The 25069-nt window shown below is 45.2% G+C and overlaps 1 protein-coding gene across 1 annotated transcript in view; it reads right to left on the reverse strand.

Annotated features, from left to right (window-relative positions):
* CTCF (CCCTC-binding factor) overlaps positions 1-25069 on the reverse strand; it is a 372938-nt gene that overhangs the window by 137241 nt on the left and 210628 nt on the right. Inside the window, exon 7 of the mRNA XM_069217672.1 lies at positions 22587-22747. Coding sequence (XP_069073773.1) covers positions 22587-22747 — 161 coding nt within the window. The remainder of the gene's footprint in view (positions 1-22586; positions 22748-25069) is intronic.

Raw genomic sequence — 25069 nt, forward strand, 5'->3', positions numbered from 1 at the left:
GGGCGACTGTAATTGTGTTTTGAACACAGAAATGGATAGTACCCAATCAATGACTAGGCCTCTGGATAGGGCCGCAAAAGGCATTAGTGACAGCCATGGACACATTCAATTTATTAGAACTATGGGAGACGACACACGGAAACACAAGAGAGTATTCCTTCTACTCATACCCTTATGGCACATTTTCAAGGATCAACTACTCGTTAATACACACAGAGCAAGAGGCGGGTTTTGGTGAGGTCCATTACCTGGACTGTACGTTATCGGATCATGCTCCTTTGGAGGCGGAACTGAGGGACCACACATACACAGCACCACTGTTGCAGTGGCGGTTTCAGCCCTGGGCACTAGGGGACCAGGCGTACAGGGAAGAAATCAGAGGCGCAGTTAGAGAGTACTTTACCCTCAACACAGGGTTCACTGCATTTGCTGGGGTATTAGGGGAGGCATTCAAGGTAACTATAAAGGGGCACTGCATGGCTACCACCAATGGGGTTCCCACGTCCTTAACACAAAGTGAGACAGCTGAAACACCAAATAGGTGACAGGCAGGCCCACCACACAGCAGCGGTATGGGAAGACAGAAACAGGTTACAAAGAGAACTGACAGAGGCTGGGGACATCCTGGGGGAAACATGACTTGAATACATACACGCAAGATCAACAGGAACAGTGGGATACACCAGGTAGGCTGCTCACATGGTTAGTCAACAGGGAGGTTAGTCAACAGGGTGAAAGGAGGAAACGTGGTAGAAACAAAGGATACTGATTGGGTGGCCCTAATGACCCAGGAGGTTATCTTGCGACATTTCACAGAGTTTTACTCTGGATTGTACGCGTGACAAGAACATAGGGACATTGCTGGTCAAACTGACATTTTATTTTGGACAAGGCACATCTGCCTCGGGTAGGGGACGCAGCGAGAGAAGCACTGAATTCCCTGATAGATGAGACAGATTTTAGGTAGGCCAAAAAACAAATGAACACAGGGAAAACACATGGGAATTATGGCTTATCAATGGTGTTCTAACAGGAACATGCAGATCTCCTACATGCACCAGTACTGGCTATGTACAGGGAGGCATTTGAGACAGAGGTGTTACCGGAATCCCTTAGGAAGATATGTATAGTATCTATACCCAACATGGGCCGAGATCTCACCGATTGTGAATCATATCGATCCTTATCACTGATCAATATAGATTCTAAGATTCTAGGGAAGATGTTGCTTAGCTAAAGTAGCAAGTGACTTTATACACCCAGACCAAGAGGATTTGGGGAGGCCGTACTACTACCACCAACATTAGGAGGTTTTTGATATGGTAGATTGGGTGTTCATGGACCAAGTGTTCCGACGATGTAACTTGGGGGCTGCTTATCTAAAATGGGCCCACCTCCTGAATACCAGCAGCAGAACAAGGTTTCAAGTAGGAAGCAGAGTGTCAGACTGTTGGCAGGTTGAGCAGGGAACCCAACAGGAATGTCCGCTCTCTCTGCTCATATTTGCTCCGTTTACTGATCGACTGTCATGCATAATTCATACCAAACATGAAGCAGATGGTGTGATGGTGGGAAATAAATGGGACATAGATGACATATTGTTGACCATTTGGAATCCAGAGATAACTGCCGGCGGTTTACAATACAATTGCAGCGGTGGGGATGCACTCAAGGTTCAAGCTCACAGACAAATCGATGCAGTACCCCATGCGACATGGCCGGATGGTGCACGGTGACCTACCTAACATAAGACTCCAAACAACCCCAATCAATTACTTAGGCATATAAATGAGCTTGGATATGATGAAGGTATACAAGTCAAGTGTGGGAAATAAGATTGCTTCATTAAAGAAAAGTGTACGTAGATGGTTGAAGTTCCCGATGTCCTTAAAGGGAAGCATAGCGCTGAATAAACTAATCATGTTGCTGAGAGCCCTATATATATTGCAACATATGCCTATGCGTATAAGCGAGACATGATTTCGGCATCTAGTCTAGTTACTCTGACTACTTTATTGGTTAGAGGGGAGAGCACGTATCAGCCTGGAGGTATTGAGATTGCCATGGAATGGAGGCAGACTGAAGGCTCAGAGTTTCCTCATACTACTGGGCATCCCAACTACAGCATGTGGTGCAGTGGTTTATAGGAGGGGACACTGACCCAGTGATCATGCTTTCGGCCAGGTTAATTAAACCACATAAGTTACTAGCATTGCCTCTGGTTCATAGGAAGAAACGAGACAGCTGCCACCACAGTCTAGGACCATTTTGGATCTATGGGGACAAGCTTCTTAGAGACAGAGTTATGAATATATATATATATATATATATATATATATATATATATATATATATATATATATATATATATATATATATATATATATATATATATATATATATATATACACATTCACCCAAAGTTGTCCCTATTCCTGCAGACTCTGGGTGATCTATATGAAGCTGTCATCTGATGGGATATGCAACCTTCTGTAACTGATGAGATTTGAAGGTTGGCTGCTTTTTAGCCTATTCAGGCTTAGCAGCAGCGATCCATAAGGCTAAGCAGGGTTTCCTAAGGAGCCGGATTCTTACGTATTAAACCAGGCTTTGACAGATGGGGGTTGGGGGGTTGAAGGTAATCTAATTACATGCATTGTTGCTACCACAAACTGCCCCGCGCATGGATACACTGAAATTGCAATGGGAAAATGACATGGGGAAAGGAATACGGGATGGAGAATGGCTGTCAATACTGAGTAACTGCAGAAAGGTGACATGCAATGCGAAAATTAAGCAGATACACTATAATTGCGTGCACAGAGACAGTTACACCAAGCTGACTTAATAGATTGGACCACAGTAAGTCTGAATGCTGTTCCAAATGCAAACAAATGATGGGTACATACATACATACACAGGTGGTGGTTGTACAAGGCTGGCTCAGTTTATGGTGTACTCCTATGATGTGGCACCCTATATTGAGTCCAGGCAACCCTTAGTGGTAATGTTTAGGTGTCCAGATAGCAAAAGCGCTGTAGGGGCAGCTGAGTTGAGCAGCTAAAGCTTATCCAGGAGGAATGCAAAGCACTTGCAATACCACAGTAGTCAGACAGTATCTCCCAAAGAACCACAAAAGGATTCTTCATTAGGGCACTAACTACTAGACTATCATTGGGATATCACCCTTTGGAGACATCTACACACAATATATACACCAACTAACAAACAGAAATAGTATAAAATGAACAGGGCCCTATGGGGTGCCAAACCATTACTAGGTAAGTGGAATGTAAAATAGTGAACCCAAACAAGGTAAGTGTAGTAGTTAGCTACGGGCTGTGGAACAACAAAAACACCAGAGGTAAGTACAGTAAGTGTCCCCACCTACCGGGTGCAGACCTGCACCAGGGGACCCAGATGTATAGGGGGGAAAGGACATCAGAAACCCTCATGGAAGTCGATGGAGGCCTCTGATGTCCAGCTGCTGTTGCGACCCGTGGACCAGACTGGTGGAACCGAAGGACAGATTACGGACATAGAAAACCTGAAAAGGAAGGGGACAGAGTCCAGCACCCCTGGAGGTACCCAGGTGCTGCAGGTGGCAATGCCCACCATCCTAGAGGGCTGGTTTCTGCAGGTTAGGGAAGGAAGAAGTTCAGCTGCGGGGTCCAGGAGCTGCAGAAGATCCTAGGAGTAGTCTACGAGCTGTCCCACGTCAGTAGCCAGATTGCAGGAGGGTCAGTGACCAGTGAGGCCACCAACAAGCACTGGCAAACGCAAGCAGGTGCTGGAGAAGACTTTGCAAATTATTGAGGACCAGCAAGGTCCAGGAGACTCAACCCCTGAAGGGGAGTCAGGGCGGGCCCTCAGGACAAAGGGAGGCCTGAAGAGGTCAACGGAGCCCCCATGACTGACCCACAGGCGATGGACACATGGAGTCACCAGAAGGCCTCAGCAGCATAAAACAGAAGTCCCACATCACAGGAGATGCAGAACGGAGGCTGATATTCGAGTAGCAGAGTGCTGGCGGCTTCTTGGTGCATGAAGAGATCTCCCGGAGGAAGAGTTAACAAGCCTTGGCAAGAGCAACAGTTGCAGTGTACAGGAGTTACAGTCCACTGGCAGGTGCAGGGGCCCACCGCCTCCCAAGTTGGTCAGAAGACAGGCAGGACCCAGAAGAGGCCACGAACTCCTTCACCCCAAAGGAGATTCCTTCATGCCTCCAGGTGTAAACTGAGTCCTTGTGACCCTGGAGGACACACAGCCTTGGATGTTCAGAATTCTTGCAGGATCCGGAGAAACAATTTTGCAAAGGAAGCCTTCCCACCAGACGCAGACTTGTTTTTGTTCCAAAGCAGACCAGCAGGGGTTCCAGAGGCCAGGATCAGAAGATGCCTTGCTGAGAGTTGCATGTAGAGTCTTGCCCAACAAATATGAGGACCCACCCACGGAGGTGCCATTAAGTAACCCTAAAATGGGGTTGGTCACTCTCTGTAGTGACCCACTTATCATACGGGGTCAGGGACGTCATCTACCTGGCCTAACCAGTCGGTGCTCCCAGGGGCCTCTGCAGATCTTGTTTTCAAAATGGCAGAATCAACCTGCCACCTAGCAGAGCTCTGTGCACCTCCCTAAGGGAAGAGATGGACAAGGGGAGTGGACACTCCCCTGTCCTTTGTGTAGTTTCGCACCAGTGTGGGGACCAAGGGTCCCTGCACTGTTGCAAACTGCTTTATGCAAGGATGGCACCAAATGTCCCCTTCAAAGCAGTCTGGTGGCACGGAGAGGCCACCCCACCCTAGAGACAATTAATTCTAAAGGCGAAGAGGTCACAAATTCCTCCTAAAGGAAACCACTTGTTCTGCCTTACCCCTGCTCTAGCTGGATGAGCAGCAGGAGGACAGAACAGTGCCTGGAGGGTCTGCAGCAGCATGGGTTGCCAGGCAGACCCTGCAAGGGTGTACAGGTAGATATGGGAGATCCTCTGAGCAACCCCCAGAGTGCATGGTATCATGCAACTAACACTGGAATCAGTGTTGTTGCATGATTCTAACATGTTTGGTACCAAATATGCCTAGGTTCGGAGAAACCATTATGTAGTTGGACAACTCATACTGACCAGTGCCCACTACAGGTCTTAAAAAATGACTTCCCCTGCACTTGCAAAGGCCAGAGAATGGAGTCTTGGGATTGTAGGGGTACCCTGCTCATGCAGGAGTACCCTCACACATAGGGACATGCACCCTGACCTGAAGGGCCTGACAGAGTGGTGACTTACAGTTTTTAAGTGCAGTGACCAGAGTAAGGAAAGCTTTAGAGAGGGAGAGGGAGAGATATGGGGGTGGGGGTGGGGGGGTGGGGGTGTTGGGGGAATGCATGTGTGAAAGGATGCATGTACCATTTCACACAAGCTGCAGAGACAGTTTGCATGGGCTCCTACGGGTGGCACAATACATGCTGCAGCCCATGGGAAACCCCTGGTGTACCAATGCCCTGGTACCCTGGGTACCCAAGTACCATATACTAGGGACTATCATGGATGCACCAGTATGCCAATTGTGGAGCAAGAAAGTTACCAAGCAAATTTAGAAAAGAGAGCACAGCCACTGGGTCCTGATTAGCAGGATCCCAGTGAACTACAGATATTAAGAGAGCTTTAATGTATTACATCAACAGAACAAAATCATTTAGGAAAACTAAACAGTTGTTAGTCACATTCTAAAAAACCCATACTGGTAATCCTATATCAAAACAATTAAAAGCCATATGGATAGTGAAATGTATCCAAACGTGTTACCTAAAGGCTAAACGACAGCTGTTAATTACACCAAAAGCACATTCCACTGGGAAGAAAGGAACAACAATGGCATTTCTAGGATATATACCAATGACAGAAATCTGTAAAGCAGCCACTTGGTCATCACCTCATACATTTACCAAGCATTACTGTGTAGATGTGTGGGCAACACAACAAGCCACAGTAGGACAGGCTGTACTAAGACACTATTTCAAACAACTCCAACTCCTACAGGCTGACCACCTCTTAGGGGAGAACTGCTTTGTAGTCTATGCATAGCATGTGTATCTGCAGCTACACATGCCATCGAACGGAAAATGTCACTTACCCAGTGTACATCTGTTTGTGGCATGTTCCGCTGCAGATTCACGTGGCCCCCCCCCCTCCTCCCTGGGAGCCTGTAGCCGTTTAAGTTACATTTAAATTTGTACATATGTATATACATCTCTATTCCATTGCATGGACATCTCTTTCTTTACACTATCACTGCTACCTTCCCCTCTGCAGGAAAACAATCCAAGATGGAGTCTATGCCCATGCGCAATGGAGGCGAAAAGGAGGAGTCAGTCGGTCCCTTCACTCGAAAAGACTTCTTAGAAGAAAAACAACTTGTAACACTCCGAGCCCAACACTAGATGGCAGGACCTGTGCATAGCATGTGTATCTGCAGCTACACATGCCATCAAACATACATACATATATTATTAATATATATATATATATATATATATACATACACACACATATATACATACATATACATATCATCTTGCTGGAAAACTTATATGGAGAAAGTAAACATCAATGCTTGATGATGCAGTGTTTAAATACACACCTATAAATGAAATGATCCAGTTTTGTCTATTTCAGCTGTGTGTCATGAGGATGGGCTAATAGTGTGCAAACATGACAGACATCAATGACCCTTGAGCACAATACTCATATGCAGCAGTGGGAGGAGCTAAAGGTAGCAATCTTCTCTGAAGAAATAAAGGCAACTCTCACGCAGCTACATAGACCAGAGTCAAGGCAGCAACAGGCTCTCCCTGGAGTTCTATAAAACATTCCATGTGTCGGCTGATTACAAGCCTCCTGAACCTTTATCAAGAAGCGCGTATTAAAGGCCAACTACCCCAACTACTAAAAAAGCAGTGGTGGTTGTTTACCCAAGACAGGCCGTGACCCACTGGAGGTCGACTCCACCAAGACATGTTTTAGAGAAATGTTGGATGGGCAACCTTGGCAGCTAGGACTTCAAATAGCTTCTTATGCAAGCTGCCCTTCTGTGTTATGGGACACGTAAGCATTAGTTAAGACAGTACTGCCATTCAGGCAGCTTTATTTTTTTTTTATAGCAAACGCATTGCAGCTGAAACAGCATTTTGTAAAAAAAAAAAAAAAAAAAAAAAAAAAAAAAAAAGACACTATTGACAGAACTGGTCTAGTGAGCAAAGAGGAGGAGGGTAGCGCTAAATACTAGGCAGGGTTGTAATTCCCTGACTTTTAATCCTATTAACTGGTGGTGCAACTCCAGAGTGTGGCAGGATGGTTTAGCCATGGAGGCTCCATTAAGCTCAAAACGGTTCAAGGAGAGCTGACTCCTGTAGATGTCCTAGCATATGCTTTAGCCATGCCGTGCAAAGATCGAGCCACCTAAATTTTACTGCAGACAGCATGTTACAAGAGGCAGTGGACGTGCATAAGAAGTGGCAGGAACCTTCATGCCTCAGAAATCCCAATATGGGTTCTCCAGAGGATTTTACAGGTGGTGCAAGCTGTTGACTTTACCCTATGGTCCAGGGAATGACTAACCTCAATGTATGAGCTGTAAGACTGGGGTGCTCTAATGTACTTTGAAGAGGTAATGCCTGCCTATAACCTATCCTGGACAATTCTTGACATATGTAATTATAGCTAAGAACGCACTTACATGGGGTAAAGATGGGGAAGAGTTTAAGGGAGACACATTTTTGCAAACACTGTGGGTATCAGAGAATGGTTGTCATTTTATCACAATGATAGAGAGCTATTAGGGCCAACAGATCCAAAAATCTGGGCTTGTTACAGGCAGTATGAGGAGGATTTAGGTGAAGAGCCCAGACCCAGAAAGGGCCAGTACCCAACAGCATGAAAGCCAGATCTCACTACGTACCCACCATAAACAGATACAATTCAAATACATCCATTGGACGCATTTAACTCCAGTGTGCCTTTCATGCTATGTATCAGGAAGTGCCCATTCATATCCCCATTGCAGTCGTGTAGGGGCTGCCTTTGGCAATATTGTCTGGTCATATAAACCCCTCAAACAATAGATTTGTCTTACAAAAAGGGCAGGTAAATTTGATTAGAGAGTGCCTAAAACATGCCTACTGCCCATGTCTAGGCCGAAAGCAAACAGATCCAACAGCAAATTTATTGGCCCTTGAAAAATAACAGATAGCCATGAACTACATGTAACTACAGTTACAGATAAGCAACTTATTTTCTTCTGCAGTATTGGATCTTTCATAGATTCATGTACTTGAGTCAGAACAGTTGTCAGTTAAATGTCAAAACATATTGCTTAATGAAATTATAGTGGATCGTGGGTTAATAAAGTGAGAGCTCAACTTACTAGAACACATGATGCAACACTACTTAGCCCTCTGCTGCATCCCTTCGCATGGTCGAATCAAAGCAGTACAGCTGTGTAAACGTACATCTGCCTTTCCATGTTGCTGCTCTACAAAAGTCGTTAATAGACCCCAACAAAGAGCAGTTCATGTAGACACTTCTTACGGAGTGCGCTCGTACCTTAGTCAGCAAATGACTTCCAGCTCTACAATGACAAAATTTAATGGCTGCCAAAATCCAGCATACTAATCTTTGCTGGGAAAGTGAAGCAGCATCTCGAGTACTACTATATGCAACTAGGAACTGGTCTGATTTTCTAAATTGCTTGGTCATGTCTATGTAAAGCCTCAGACATCTTTTAACGTCCTATGCATGTAGTAAACTTTCTGCCATATCCTTCGGGTCTGGAAAGAATGTTTTTAAGACAATTAGGTCATTTAGATAAAATTCTGAATGAACCTTCAGAAAGAATCGGGGGTTTGTCTTCAAAATTACTCAATCACTCATGAACTGCATAAATGATTTTTTAATGGTGAAAGCCTGTATTTTACTAACTCTCCTTGCCAAGGTCAAGACTATTAACAGTGCTAGTTTCTATGAAATAAATTTAATTTCAGCTTTCTTGAAAGGGTTCAAATGGACTCCAGTTGAGAGTACTGTACTTAGTTGACAAATAGGAGGAAGCTGTATTATTGGAGGGAAAACCCTAAAAGGTTATTTTAGAAACTCTGATGATCCTATTAGACCATAAGGATGGTGAACCAGAAGATCCCCTAAAGCATAATATTGCTGCTACGTACACTTTACTGGAAGCATGAGCTAAACCAATACCAGCTAAATATAACAAATAAAGTAAAATCTGCTCCGGTGATATTATACGACAAAACTTGAAATCTTGACTCCATTTGAACTGGTAAGTTTTGGTGGTAGATTCAGCTCTGGCCCTGGCCAAAAGTTCCTAACAGTGATGCAGAATCTTCAATTGTGCAAGCTAATTTTTTTCAAGAGCCAGACTGACAATCATAAGGATTTTGGATCTGGATGAAGTACTTGGCTGTGGTTCACTGTCAACAATTTGGGGAAAGGTTTCTGTGGGATGTGATGTTTTCCCAAGGAGAAGCAATCAGTAATTCAATGCTGGCTGGGCCACTAGGAGGCAATCAGAATTATTAGGTAATCGCTCACTCCATTTTGTTGAGAAGTTTCGGGACCAGTAGGATTGAGGGAAAGCTCAAGCAAAGATCCCTGACCATGCTATTGAAAAGGCGATCCCAGTTGTGCATGAGTAAAACTGGCATTTTAGATTCTGTGTAGGTACAAATAGGTCTAGATTTGGCTTGCCCAACTGAGCAAATATGCTGTTCAGAATCTGCTTCATGGTTCATAAATGGATCACGGGTGGCGGTTGCACCCACATATAAGTACTTGGGATTCACTATGGACCGTCTCTTGTCTTTCAAGCCACATCTTGCTGTCGCTCAAGCAAAAGCTCTCTCATTGACCTATGGCTTTATAATTCTAAAACAAAAACTGAGCTGCCCCACATACACTCACCTGCTTTCTGTCATGGCAGCACGGCTAATGCCCACCATCACTTATGGTGCCGAAATCATGCTGGGGAAGGAGGCAGTTTTTATCAATCGGGTCCAGACGAAGGCTTACAAAACTATCTTTCGGATACCACGACCAGTATCGCCAGCTCAGGTTCGTTTAGCATTGGGTCTGAAAAACTATGAATTTCAGAGTAGATGTGCCTTCATTAAACTATGCTGGAGGATGCGCGCAGCTGAGACAGGTACACTAAACAACCTATGTTGGATGGAAATTGAGGAGCAACAGCATCATAATGATAAAAGCACCTGGGCAAACGCTGTCACTAAGAAGAAATCTTTCAATTCTGACAAACAAAAACTGGTAAGTAGACAGCACGCCTGGACTATAATAACCTCATACAAAACTTTACGGGCACAGGAATATCTAGCAGCAACCTTCAACAGTCGCTGAAACATCGATTCATGCTTTTCTGCTTTGGGTTGATGGAAACAAAGGATATTGTCCCTTCATGGAAACAACAGGACCTGACACACTCCTGTTGACTGTGTGGGTACAGTAAAGAGTCTTTAGAACATATTTTTTGTGTGTGCCCGGCCTTGCAAAACCACAGGACATTTTATCTGAAAAACATTAAGACACTGAACTTACGCTCATGTAGACCGGCCATTATTAACTGGCTCAGCGGACTCTCAATCCCGTTTTCTTGTTTAGGGACCAAATTCAGGATACAGGCCCAGAAAGAATTAGTGAACAAAGTTGAAGCAGAGTGTGCAAGGACCATCATTTTATGATTAGTAAAGCTCTGAAAGCTTTGTTCCAGCCAGGAAACAGCCCTAGGCACTATTTAAGATACTCGCTCAGCTTCACTCATCTATTATAATAGTGTTCGCAAGGGAGCAAGAAAGTCCTAAAGTTAAGTTTAAGACCACATTTGGGAATTAATGGAGAACGTTTTATTTATGCACAACTCTATCATGCCATGTTTTAGTTTTAAGCTTTTACAGGGAGTGCAGAATTATTAGGCAAGTTGTATTTTTGAGGATTAATTTTATTATTGAACAACAACCATGTTCTCAATGAACCCAAAAAACTAATTAATATCAAAGCTGAATATTTTTGGAAGTAGTTTTTAGTTTGTTTTTAGTTTTAGCTATGTTAGGGGGATATCTGTGTGTGCAGGTGACTATTACTGTGCATAATTATTAGGCAACTTAACAAAAAAAAATATATACCCATTTCAATTATTTATTATTACCAGTGAAACCAATATAACATCTCAACATTCACAAATATACATTTCTGACATTCAAAAACAAAACAAAAACAAATCAGTGACCAATATAGCCACCTTTCTTTGCAAGGACACTCAAAAGCCTGCCATCCATGGATTCTGTCAGTGTTTTGATCTGTTCACCATCAACATTGCGTGCAGCAGCAACCACAGCCTCCCAGACACTGTTCAGAGAGGTGTACTGTTTTCCCTCCTTTTAAATCTCACATTTGATGATGGACCACAGGTTCTCAATGGGGTTCAGATCAGGTGAACAAGGAGGCCATGTCATTAGATTTCCTTCTTTTATACCCTTTCTTGCCAGCTACGCTGTGGAGTACTTGGACGCGTGTGATGGAGCATTGTCCTGCATGAAAATCATGTTTTTCTTGAAGGATGCAGACTTCTTCCTGTACCACTGCTTGAAGAAGGTGTCTTCCAGGAACTGGCAGTAGGACTGGGAGTTGAGCTTGACTCCATCCTCAACCCGAAAAGGCCCCACAAGCTCATCTTTGATGATACCAGCCCAAACCAGTACTCCACCTCCACCTTGCTGGCGTCTGAGTCGGACTGGAGCTCTCTGCCCTTTACCAATCCAGCCACGGGCCCATCCATCTGGCCCATCAAGACTCACTCTCATTTCATCAGTCCATAAAACCTTATAAAAATCAGTCTTGAGATATTTCTTGGCCCAGTCTTGACGTTTCAGCTTGTGTGTCTTGTTCAGTGGTGGTCGTCTTTCAGCCTTTCTTACCTTGGCCATGTCTCTGAGTATTGCACACCTTGTGCTTTTGGGCACTCCAGTGATGTTGCAGCTCTGAAATATGGCCAAACTGGTGGCAAGTGGCATCGTGGCAGCTGCACGCTTGACTTTTCTCAGTTCATGGGCAGTTATTTTGCGCCTTGGTTTTTCCACACGCTTCTTGCGACCCTGTTGACTATTTTGAATGAAACGCTTGATTGTTCGATGATCACGCTTCAGAAGCTTTGCAATTTTAAGAGTGCTGCATCCCTCTGCAAGATATCTCACTATTTTTGACTTTTCTGAGCCTGTCAAGTCCTTCTTTTGACCCATTTTGCCAAAGGAAAGGAAGTTGCCTAATAATTATGCACACCTGATATAGGGTGTTGATGTCATTAGACCACACCCCTTCTCATTACAGAGATGCACATCACCTAATATGCTTAATTGGTAGTAGGCTTTCGAGCCTATACAGCTTGGAGTAAGACAACATGCATAAAGAGGATGATGTGGTCAAAATACTCATTTGCCTAATAATTCTGCACTCCCTGTATGGGTCTCCATTAACATAATGAGAAGGCAAAGTTTTATGTCATTATGTATTTTGGAATTGCAATGGTTTTAATTAACCGTGTCAAAAAATAAACTTTCAAACTTTCAATATGCTGTTCAGAATTGCTTGGTCGAGTACCCATTCATGGAAACTACTTTTCATTTTGCTCAATGTATCCAATATAACTGTGTTCGGAGAACATGCTCATCTTTGAGCTTTATCAGGTATTGATGAGCCCATTTCCAAAATCTTTGGAATTCCGGGAACAATCCTTGAGATCTTGTGCCACCCTGTTTGTTGATGTAATGCATCAGGGTGGTATTGTCCATGAGGATTAGTACTGATCATCCCTTTACATCTGGAAGAAAAAACTGCAGACTAATTAATTGCTACAGTCTTAAGCTCCAAAAGATTTGTGAAGGCTTCAATGGTGAGGGGTCCACTTTCCACTGGCTTTCAGGTCTTGTAGGTAAGCTCTCCCATCCTTATAGGGAAGGATATGATGTGATCACAAAACTGGTGATTTGAAGTAAGTTAAGCCTGTTGGGAGATTTGCCTCTCATATCAAAGGAAGAACTGCCTTCATCTCTGGAGTGATTTGAATTATATCTTTGAAAGAGCCTTGGATTTGTATCCATGGTTTGTCCAACTATTACTGTAAAAGTGTCATTATAAGAATGTAAAAGTGGACTAAAGGTGTGCCTTAAGGGACCTCAACAAGTGAACTGCAATTGACTTTTTTAATAACTTCTGTGCTATAAATCTGAACCTGGTTCTCCTTTCAACTGTTAGATACGCCTTGTCCCACATGGTGTCTACAACACCCAAGAATGTTGTAGTCCTTAAAGGTTGGATTGAAGACTTTTGTGGATTTAGAGTATGACCTAATTTGTTGAACAGACTCCGAAAGGCCTTGGTTCCTTTTGATGCTGCTGGATGAGAAGGCACCTTATCAACCAATCAGCAATGTATGGGAAGACCTGGTAGCCTTTTCGCCTTAAAGTACAAGTTACTTACCTTTGGTAACAAAATATCTGGTAGAGACATATTCTAGTTGCAGATTCCTTACCTTAGATTTTCCCCCCAGGCGTCAGACTGGATCCGGAGATTTTTCTTCGAGCAATACCCTTGCGAGTCGCTAGGTGGCGTTGGGCAACTCCGCAGGCGTTGTGGTCGCCGTGATGACGTCGGGAGTAGTACATAGACGCTGCCCTTGCGCTGTGACGCCAGTTTCTTTTAATGACTTTCCATGCCTGAGCGTAGAGCCGCTATGAAAACCGAGATTGGTGCGCCAGAGCTAAGGACATGAAAAAGGGAGAATCCCTGTCCCTAGAAATCAGGAGGATGGGTGGGCAGTAAAGGAATGTGCAACTAGAACATGTCTCTACCAGATATTTCATTACCGAAGGTAAGTAACTTGTACATCTGATAGAGACTTCTAATTGCAGGTTCCTTACCTTCGAATAGATACCCAAGCACTGCTACCCTTGGGGGTGGGCTGCGAACCAATATCATACTAGAAAGTCCTGCAGGACCGAATGACCAAAGTAGCCATCTCGACGGACCTGACCATCCTGGCAGTAATGCTTAGCAAACGTGCAGGGATGCCCACGTAGCTGCCTGACAGATATCCAGGACAGGAACTCCTCGTGCTAATGCAGTGCAAGCAACAGTTGCTCTGGTGGAATGGGCCTGCGAGCCTTCAGGAGGTTGCTTCTTAGCCAAAGTATAGCACATTTGGATGCAAAGAAGCACCCATCGAGAGTTGGTACGCTTTTGCACTGCTTTCCCTTTTTTCGCACCCACATAGAAAACGAAGAGTTGATTGTCCACCCGGAAATCTTTAGTACGATTGAGGTAGAACGCCAATGCTCTTTTTGGGTCCAGATGGTGGAGTCTCTCCTCCTCATGGGAAGGATGTGGGGGTGCGTAGAAGGTAGGCAAAGTGATGGACTGGCCTACATGAAATGGTGTAACCACCTTAGGAAGGAAGGAAGCTCTAGTGCGTAACACTACTTTGTCAGTATGTACAAACAAGTATGGAGGTTTTGAGGAAAGGGCTTGAAGCTCACTCACTCTTCAAGCACAGGTGGTAGCGACCAGAAAGACAGTTTTGAATGTGAGGAGGCGCAAAGGCCAATTATGCACTGGCTCAAAGGGGGTGCACATCAAATAAGTAAGTACAAGATTAAGGTCCCACTGAGGCATGATCAATGGAGTGGGAGGAAGTAAGTGGGTGAGCCCTTTTAAGAAACTACTCACAATAGGAGATTTAAAAAGTGAGGGCTGATCAGGTAGCCTAAGAAAGGCGGAAATGGCAGATAAATACCCTTTAAGGGTGCCCAATGCAGAGCCCTGCTGGGCTAAAGAATGAATGAACAGAAGAACCTCTGACAAAGGGGTTCAACAGATTTTTTGGTACACCATACCACAAATTTATTCCAACGACAGGCGTATACAGTTTTAGTCGATGGACGCCTGGCTGCCAAGATAACATTGCAGACTTCGGGTGGAAGGGCAAAAGCTGTCAACTGTTGCCGCTCAATCTCCACGCATGACGGCGGAGGTTGGACAGGTTTGGTTGCAGAACTCAGGAATAGGCGGGAAGGCGTTAAGGAGGCCAGAATTCCACTTGAGATGAAAAGCGTCTCTGAGCGAGTGCCGCCTTGGAAACTCCAACGTGAAAAACAGCTGACATTGCCCGTTCTCTGTGAAGGTGAACAGATCTAACCAAGGCTCTCCCCCACTGCTGAAAGAGACCTTGTGCCACCTCCGGATGGAGACTCCATTCGTGATTGACTGTGTGTCGATGGCTGAGTTCATCTCCTCTGGCGTTGGGGAGCCCGCCAGATGTTGAACCATCAGTGTAATGCCCGATGTTCCAGCCATGTCCAGAGGCGTAGTGCCTCCTGACAAAGGGTCCAGGACCCTACTCCGCCCTGTTTGTTGGAGTACCACATGGTAGTAGTATTGTCTGTGAACACCTGCACCACTTTCCCTTTGAGAGAGGGAATGAATGCTTTAAAGCAAGCCTGATCGGCCAGAGCTCCAGCAGATGTATATGGAGCCCTGATTCTGCCGGAAACCAGAGGCCTCTGATCTTCGCCTCTCCCATGTGGCCGCCTTTACCCAGAAGTGACATATCTGTCACTATAGAGAGATCTGGTTGGGGAAGGGAGTGGGATCTGCCGTGGACCCAATTTGGATTTGAAAGCCACCATTGCAGGTCTTTCGCAGTCCCCTCCGAGATCTGGACCATATCTGAGAGATTCCCCTGATGCTGCGCCTACTGGAACTTCAGGTCCCACTGCAGAGCCCGCGTATGCCATCTGGCATGTGTCACTAGCAGGATGCAGGAGGCTACGAGGCCTAGTAGCCTCAGTCAGTCTCACCGAAACCCAAGACCGAGGCTGAAAGATCGGAATCATAGCCTGAATGTCTCAGGCTCGCTTTTCGGGAGGATAAGCCTGAAACTGTACTGTGTCCAGAACTGCTCCGATGAAAGGGAGCGTCGGAGAGGAAGTTGGTTGTGACAGCGGCATGTTTATAGTAAACCCAAGCGTGCACAGGAGGTTCGGTGTAGTCTGAAGGTGGGAGACAACTGTCTGGGGAGAGTCCGCCTTCAACAGCCAGTAGTCGAGGTAGGGGAAGACTGAGACTCCTAACCTGCGCAGATAAGCTGCAACCACCGCCATCACTTTCGTGAACACCGTAGGGGCGCTGGTAAGGCCGAAGGCGAGCATGGTAAACTGAAAGTGTTCGTGATCTACCACGAATTGTAGGTAACGTCTGTGGGCAGGCAGGATGGGGATGTGGAAATAAGCGCCATGCAAGCCCAGCGCCACTATCCAGTCTCCTGGGTCTAAGGCAGACGGAACCTGAGCCAGGGTGAGCATTTTTAATTTCTCCTTCTTGATGAAGTAGTTCAGGTCCTGAAGACCTAGGATAGGACGTAAGTCCTTGTTATTTTTTGGTATCAAAAAGTAGCGGGAATAACAACCACAACCTACTTCTGGCACAGGGACCTTTTCTGTAGCTCCCTTGGCCAAGAGAGGCGCGACTTCCTGGCGGAGAAGCGACAAATGATCCTCCGGAAGGTGATGGAAGGATGGTGGAATGTGGGGTGGAGGAGATTCAAAAGGAAGGGAGTAGCCTATCCGAATGATCTGCAAAACCCACCCATCCGTGGTGATATGTTTACAGTGGGGCAGGTGGTGGCGGATCCTGCCACCAACAGGGCGGGAGTAAGGGGACGGACTAGGAGGGTTTGGAGGCTGCAGTGGGGGTAGAGGTGGACTGGACAGACGTCTGGGTTCCCTGTCCCACAGCCACAAGGGATTCTGCGTCCTCAGCCACGCATAGGCTGGCCAGGGTGCGTTGCACAGTGGCTGTGTGGAGGATGCAACAGGGCGCCCCTTCCGTGTCCACGAAAGGGACGAAAAGCAGACTGTGGTGGGCGAGAGGCCGAGGAAAAACTGAGGGACCGAGCCATAGCCCAGCAATCCTTGAATCTCTCCAAGGCAGAGTCCGCTTTGTCTACAAAGAGACGGGTGCCATCAAAGGGCATGTCCATGAGTGACTGTTGGACATCCCCTGAGAAACCAGAAGTGCGTAACCAGGCGTGGCGCCGTAAGGCCACTGTCGTTGCAACCGATCTGCCCAGAGAGTCGGTCATATCCAGCCCACAACGGATAATGAACTTTGTCGTGTCCCTCCAATCGTTCACTGCTTTGGAGACAATAGCATGGGCCTTCTCCGGTATCTGCAGCAGGACTTGCGCAACCGTATCCCACAGGAAGTGGGTATAACAGCCCAAAAGGCATGCGTTATTTACAGACCGCAGCGCTAGACTGGAGGAAGAGAACAACTTCTTGCCAAACTGGTCCAGCCTTTTGGATTCCCTACCCGGGGGTGCGGAAGGGAATGCTTCTGAAGAAGAGGAAGCCTGGATAACAAGACTCTCAGGCGTGGGGGTGTTGGGACAGGAATTTTAGGTCGTTTGGTGCGGGCCAATGATGGCGTGCGATAGTCCTGTTCACAGGATCCCCTGTGTTGGGTTTGGACCATGTACCCAAAAGGACATCGGTGAGGGCCTCATTGAATGGTAAAAGGGGTTCTGAAGTAGAAGTCCCAAGCTGAAGCACCTCAGTCAGGAGATTAGACATGACCTTTACAGTAGGTAGCTCAAGGCAGAGGACCTCAGCTGCCCTACTGACCACCATACTATAAGTTGCTCCCTCCGCGGTAGCCACGGTAGGAGACAGCATGCCAGCATCAGGAGAAGTATCCAGACCACTGGCTTCGCCAAAATCCTGTGCCCAGTCCATAGCAGGGTCATCCTGGTATTCATAAGGGTCCAGGGGCCCCTCCAATTCCTTCCCATAGAAAAAAAGGTCTGAATCAGACCTGGGGTGAATAGGCCTCACCGAAGCCGAAGGAGAGTCGTTGGCTATAAGAATTGGGTCAACGTCGATAGGAGTACCACCGACGCCGGGAGTGTTGATAATCGACCCGGTGCCTGGGAAGGTCTTGATGGTGCGACCGCCGCAGGTGCAGATCCACGCACGGATCTGGAGGTGACCTCGTTGGCCAGGGCCGAAGCCGCCGGCACGGAACCAGAAGGTCCTTCAGCCAAACCCCTTGGGCCTGAAGGCACTGTATCGGGTTCGGCCCGGCCAAATATGAGGAACATGGCCTCATAAAACGCTTTCAGTTGGGGGTCACTCTGGCAAGCGCGGAGTCGACCCAGACGTAGGCTCTGAGGATGGAGGCCTAGTGCGTGGACGCTCGTCCCGCGTCACATCAGCCGAGCGACAGGGCGAAGTCGGAGAGCGATGGGACTTCTTCGAGGACGACTTCTTACCTTGACCCAAGGATTTAGAAGACGAGTGGTGATGACTCCGCGACATATCTTGAGACCTTCCTCTCGAGCGAGACCGGGATCTACGTGGAGTTGAGGGCAGGGCCGCCATTGGTTTTAGGGACCGCTCCCTCAAAGCCTTGGGGTGCATGGCCCCACACTCTGAGCACAACTTCAGGTCGTGGTCGAAGCACCACAGACAAACGCGAAGAGGATCTGTCACCTACATCGTCCGATGGCAGTCCTAACAAGGATTGAACCCAGTCTGCGGGGACGTCTCTACGCACCAAAGTCGCACACAAAGAACCTCAACAAAACCGTCGAATTCGGCCAAAAAATAGCATAGGGTAAGCTCTTCTCCGGATCAGCGTGTAACGTGGAAAGAAAACAACTGACGTCACTGCACAAGGGCGGCATCTATGTACTGCTCCCGACGCCATCACAGCGACCACGCCGCCTACGGAGTCGACCAACACCACCTACCGACGAGCAAGGGTATTCCTCAAAGAAAAATCTCCGGATCCAGTCTGACGTCTGGGGGAAAATTCTAAGGTAAGGAATCTGCAACTAGAAGTCTCTATCAGATTGTGCTGCTAATGGAGTTAAGAATGTCATTAAAATGCAAGTAGCTGATTTTTGAACAGTAAACATGCAAGAGGATTATTTTCCTAAATATTAGTTCATGTTTCACAGATCCCAAATGGGGTTCCATGCTCCCTGCTTTTTCTTTGGTAAGAAAAAACTGGAACTAAACCCCATTCCCTTCTGGTTGTGAGGAACTTTTTCTATGGCTCCTTTGATTAGCATGGCTAATATCTCTAATTTATGGCTACAGATGAGGTAGGGATGTATTTTTGTAGGGACGTATGAGGTATTTGACTGCATTTCAAAGTATGACCTTAGGAAATTTGGTCTAAAACCCAACATTCAAACCTCAAGTGGCGCTGCGCAATATGTAAAAGTAGCCGGCATCTCCACTTGATCACTGTCTTCGCCCAGCATCCCTTCCTTGGGAACCATGTTTCCTTCTCAATGTTTGCTTGATACAGACAGCAGGTAGTGGTTACCTGTGTTGCTGCTGAAGATACTTCAGTCAGCATTGCTGTTGAAGGAGCTGGTATTGTTATCAATAGGGTTGATATTCTCCTCTTTAAGAAAGCTACCCTCTGCTCCCCTAAACTGCGAATTACTGAAGGACCTTGTAGCAGATTCTTCAACAGGTTTCACACTAAACTGCTCTCCATCATAAGGCATGTCCATGATTTTACTTTGGACTTCTAGTCTGAAAGAAGAGGTCTTCAACTACCTCTGTCTGTGAAGAACAGCTACTTCTGCCAATTGACGTAATTCTGTAGAGCAATGTCCATCGTACGATCTATCATCTACGATAAAGCTATTTCACCCTGTTGTAGGATTTTTTTTGTCTCAGATTTAGCATCCTCAGGAAAACGATCAACACATAGTGATGTCTGACCACATCTGTCTGTCGTAGCGACCTAAGATTGCCAAGTGATTAGCTGCTCGAACCATAGTCACCAACAAACAGTAGAAAAACATTTCCCTATATCGTCCTAACAACTACCCCCTCTATTCGGTGGAAAAGAGATGGGTGTGGAAGGATTTTTCAAGCGGCACTGAGCAGCTTGTGTGAGCACTGAATATGCTTTTGCGTGTCTAATCGAACAAGCTGATGAATTTTCTGAAGCTTTAAATTTGTCTAATCCTGCCAAGATCACAAAGAAGGTCGCTGGCTCTTCAAGACTTTAATGGCTTCCTCACAAATCAAAACTACAATAGGGATTGATCTCACTCATTTCCTGGAATTCTCTTTAAAGGCATACAAAAACAATCTGACTGATTTGTAGGCATTGGAAATTCAAATCTGTTTGACTTAGATTGTGGGATCCTCCAATGTGATAAAGAGAACAACACGCAGGCGGTGGAGCCAGTGGCGAAGGAACTGAAACTGAAGTCATCCCATTCATTATATACATCCTGACCTTCTAGTACTTCACCTTCTTCTCTTTCTTTATGTGTGGACATATATGCTAGTGGAATTGCAAGGCTTGACCTCAGTGTTTTTAGCTGTCTGCTGAGCTGGAAAATTACAAGATGCCTGCAGAGTAGTCTGTTGGATATGAGGAGTTTGAGACCTCAATGGTTGTGTAGGCGATGCAAATTTTGTACGCTTTGGAAACCTTTTATAATAAACATTCAACATGAGCTGTAAGTCCTGAACTGAAGCACTTGGCACCTGCTCATCTATTCTTGAAGTTGAGTTTAGGGTTGGTATTGATCCATACATTTGATGGGATTAAAAGCATTCTTCCTTGAAATATTCATCACCTTCCTCCTCTTTTTTTTATATTTTACATTTAATCCTGAAGGTGTATACACAGGTCCAAAAGGCTAGTCATCCTCATCTGAATCAGTTTAATCCAATAAATAATGTGGAATAAATAGTGGTACCTTAAGGGAGGAGGTATGCTTGTGCATTAGTGTGACCGATATTGTTTATCCTTTCCTAAATGTATTTTAACAGTGTTGGTGATGTATTTGGTGGTTTCACTGTTGATGCTGTTATTACTCCTGTTGTCGACGAGACTGTAGATTGTCCTCCTCAAACCTGCTGCTGACAGTGTCGTCGGTGTGGCCGTAAATGTGACCGCTAACACCACTGGCATCACAGTATGTTTTTGCAGACTTTTTTTTTTAATTGTTCGAGCACTGGTCACAGATTGCTATCGACTACACTGAAGAAGGCTTTTAGAATTTTAAAGCCAACTTGAGAGATAGTGTTGCCAGCTCAGATCTTTATTCCCTGGAGGGAAAAATCAGTTTATATGTTTGGGGGCGCTCAGACAACCTATGCTCTCTTGGTGACTTATAATGGGTCTTTTTTAGAGGCTTTGTAGGTGGTTGCTGGCCGCCTGAACTTTCCCTTTCATGAGGCTTTTTGCTTGATATTGAAGAACCCTCACTGTCTTCCCTTGAAGCTGGGGTATCTTTGTCTCTAAGTTTGACACCATAGTAACAGCCTCCCTCACTATCCTTTAAAGTCTTAAAAGAAAAGGTGCAACAGATTTTGTATTATTTTACATTATGGCAGGAATGAAGGCAATTAAAGTATACTTTATGAGGATAGAGATTCTTAGAATATGCTCCACAAGGCCCAAAAAGTCCTTTCTTAGCAGACTTTTGACATCCTGAGTAGTCGAGAGAGATAGAGAGAGAGACTAAATATACTCTCTAAAATTAAACTTTGATAAACTGAGCAGAGCACAGGGAGACCCCCACCATAAAAAATGTGAGTTAGAAAATCTAAGGGAATGAAGCCTCTGAAGGATGTACTATACAGGGTGTTACAATATGATTGGCTGGAGTTTGGTTCTTTTTAAATAATATGGATAGGATACTCAACTGAATGTTTTCGGGCTCATTAGGTTTAGCTTTGTTCCAGTGGCACAGTGTGCACGGGATCTACACTCAGGTATGCCCATCCCAAAGAGGGCATCATACTGAATTATACAATAAAGTGAAGGATGGAATTCTTCAATTATTCTTAGCCACTGGTAATTACTTGGGCCAGATCCCAGTGCATCGTTATTTGGCACTCCATGCCACCTTAGTTTGGACCCAGCTAAATGCAAATAAGTCTTGCCCCTGCTCTAATGGGATTCGGATGTGGCACGAGTGATTGCCAGTGACTGAGATTAATTCAAATACTCTATCAATCACCTTGTTTTAATGTCCTAAATGTGATGGGTTTACCGCTCAGCCAAACCTATTCTGGTACTGAAATTGAGGTACAGCTTTCATATCTCAGCAATACTATGTCATCATGTGCTGCTAAGGATAACACTTTTGTGTGATGTTCATTCTAAATTAAGAATGAAACAGTTCTAGAACTATATTTATAATCAGAGGTCACATACATGAGAAGTGGACTAATCAAGCAACAGCACCATACAATGGTTTTGGATGAGTCTCAAAGAGAAAAGTGCTTACAGTGATAGGCCTTCAAGCCAGAGATAAACTATCTAATAACGCCCAAAGTGTAAAGCAAAATGTGTAATGAAAAGTAAGAAAGGGGAGTTTGATAGATCACGTTTTATTTGGAAATGCAGACACTTCAAGAAGAGACAAATGACTTAAAGAACAACTGTAGGCACACTGCACACATTCACTTACTTGTCTGCATGCGTATTCACACTGGTCGCACTTATAGCGTTTCTCGTTCTTATGAGACTTCTGATGTTGGATGAGGGCATATCGCTCATGGAACACAGCATCACAATAACGACACTTTCTTCCTAGCTCAATGTAGGAATGCTGTTTTCTCAAATGGACACCTACATGCAAGACAAAAACAAGCTTTCCAATGCATCCTTTAAAGCAAAGAAACAAACGTGCAGGTACTATCCTTTATTTAGTGACAGGATTTGTATTTTGGGTTAACTTCTCAATGTTCTGCTTTAGATTTTTCACCACCAGGTCTAGTCGTCTCCACTTAACTAGTCTTCACTAGTTCTTATACTTATCACACTGCTCAGTTTACTTGATTGAAATGGCTTTGTCTATGTTGGTTCAACTCCTTTCCCACCTATTTCTATAAAATGAACCTGTAATTCTTAAGGACATCTGATTGTTAAAGGTAAAAGAAAGACAATGTAGAAAAGGTCACTGAACAAATTGTAGTCAGAATGGTTATTCTACTAAAAATAAAACAGAACAGTTCCATATTACTCACTGAAATGTTTCCTTCCATCACACATTAGTCCCTTACTTTAAGGAATACACTAACATACAACTCTCACTGAAAAAGGGGAAAAAGCAATGCCTACTGGAGTGCCAGGAGACCATCAACTCCACCCTCCAGGTGGTGACGTGAGGCCACATGCCGCACCCAGACCGACTCCTGTACTTGGAAATCCAAGGAAGCAGAGGCCACTCCCCTGATCTTCTACAACAGGAGCTGGCAATGCAGAAGATGATGAAGGCGGTGTTGGGTGGAGGGAGGGGGTGGCATCTGCTCACCCCTCCGGGCAATCTGACACTGGGCAGTACAGCTGGAGCTGACCCAGGATGTCATGCCACTGACCAGCACCAACGCAGTGACACCATATCCTGCAGACAATAAGCTTAACAGAAACCTTGTGTCCATCGCCGACAGCAGACAGGACCTGGCAACAGGGTGGACATAGTAGAGGAAGAACTGAACTGCTGCACGATTATCAACATGATCACTGCACAAAGTTGACCAAAGAGAAACTGTCCTCTAAACTCTCCAACCGACCACAGTGGACCTTGAAATTTCAAGAACCTGCTATACCAAAGTCCCGCACTGGAAAACAAAGCAGAAGATGCTGGGAGCAAGTCACGTTGAAATAACTTGTGCATTGCTGACTTTCCAGAGGACACAGAGGGATTGGACTTCATTGTCTTCTTTGAAATCTGGCTGTCCACTGCTGTGGTGCCCCCAGACCCAGTCTTTCTTCTTGGTGGAGAGGGCTCATTGGATGCCTGCCTGGCAGCCTCTGTCCAGTGTTAGCTAAGCTGATAAACTTTGGAGACAAGGAAACAAGCCTGAAAGCAGCCCAAAGTGCAGGACCCATCAACTATAACAATGTCCACATATTCCGGCAAAACGGTCATCGCAAATCAGACCCCCTGCCCCTTTATGGAGCCCTTGGATGTTTGAGACCGAGTGGAGCAATGAAGCTACAAACCCTTAGAAGGAATGGTTTCTTACCTGTAACTCCAGTTCTCTCGTAGGGGTATTTCCATGATAGTCATAAGCACTGAATAGTTCCGCGCGCCTGAGGGGGACCCCGGAGCACTGATGTGAAGTATATTCTTAAGTGCAAATACCAGCCCTTTGAAAAAAGGTCTGTCAAAAAACACTTAAGAATAACAATGTGCAGCCTATGTGAACAGCTACACAGGCCAAATTGTTAAAAAGAAAAACAGTTGTAGTGTAAATTCACGTTTAAACATCTATTTATTCTAGAAATGTAATAACAAATACATTCTCATATTCTATTTACAACTCTCATGAGAATAAAACAATGCAGGGCAGTGTAGCCCATAGGCTGCCATTATACAGAATGTAAATAGAGCTGTGCCTTTAAGAAAGTAAAGTCTTCCTGTTTTCCATCATGCACAGCAAAAGGCAGTTGCCTCAGTTCTTTTTGAAGGCTTGTAACCTGACATGAAGGAACAAAAACATTTGTTGGAGTACCAACATCTATAATATTCATGGCAACCTGTTCTATGTCAACTCCACCGGGGAGGAGGGAGGGTTGCTTATGACTATCATGGAAATACCCCTACGAGAGAACTGGAGTTACAGGTAAGAAACCATTCCTTCTCTCGTAGGGGATTTCCATGTATAGTCATAAGCACTGAATAGAGTAGCAAGCCCATCCCCATAACCGCGGTGGAGTAGACAGAAGAATACTGACAAAAACACGAATCATGCAAATAAATTCTTAAGCAAGGCCTGTCCAACCTGCGCATCTGCCCTAGCGTCTGAATCAAGGCAGTAATGCGGAGTAAAGGTATGGACCGACTTCCAAGTGGCAGCCTTGCATATTTCTACCAAAGGGACATTTCTCATCAAGGCTGCAGTAGCTGCCTTCCCTCTAGTAGAGTGGGCTTTTGGCCTACCACCA

The sequence above is a fragment of the Pleurodeles waltl genome, chromosome 12, assembly GCF_031143425.1.
Source record: "Pleurodeles waltl isolate 20211129_DDA chromosome 12, aPleWal1.hap1.20221129, whole genome shotgun sequence".
In the NCBI taxonomy this organism is placed as follows: Eukaryota; Metazoa; Chordata; class Amphibia; order Caudata; family Salamandridae; genus Pleurodeles; species Pleurodeles waltl.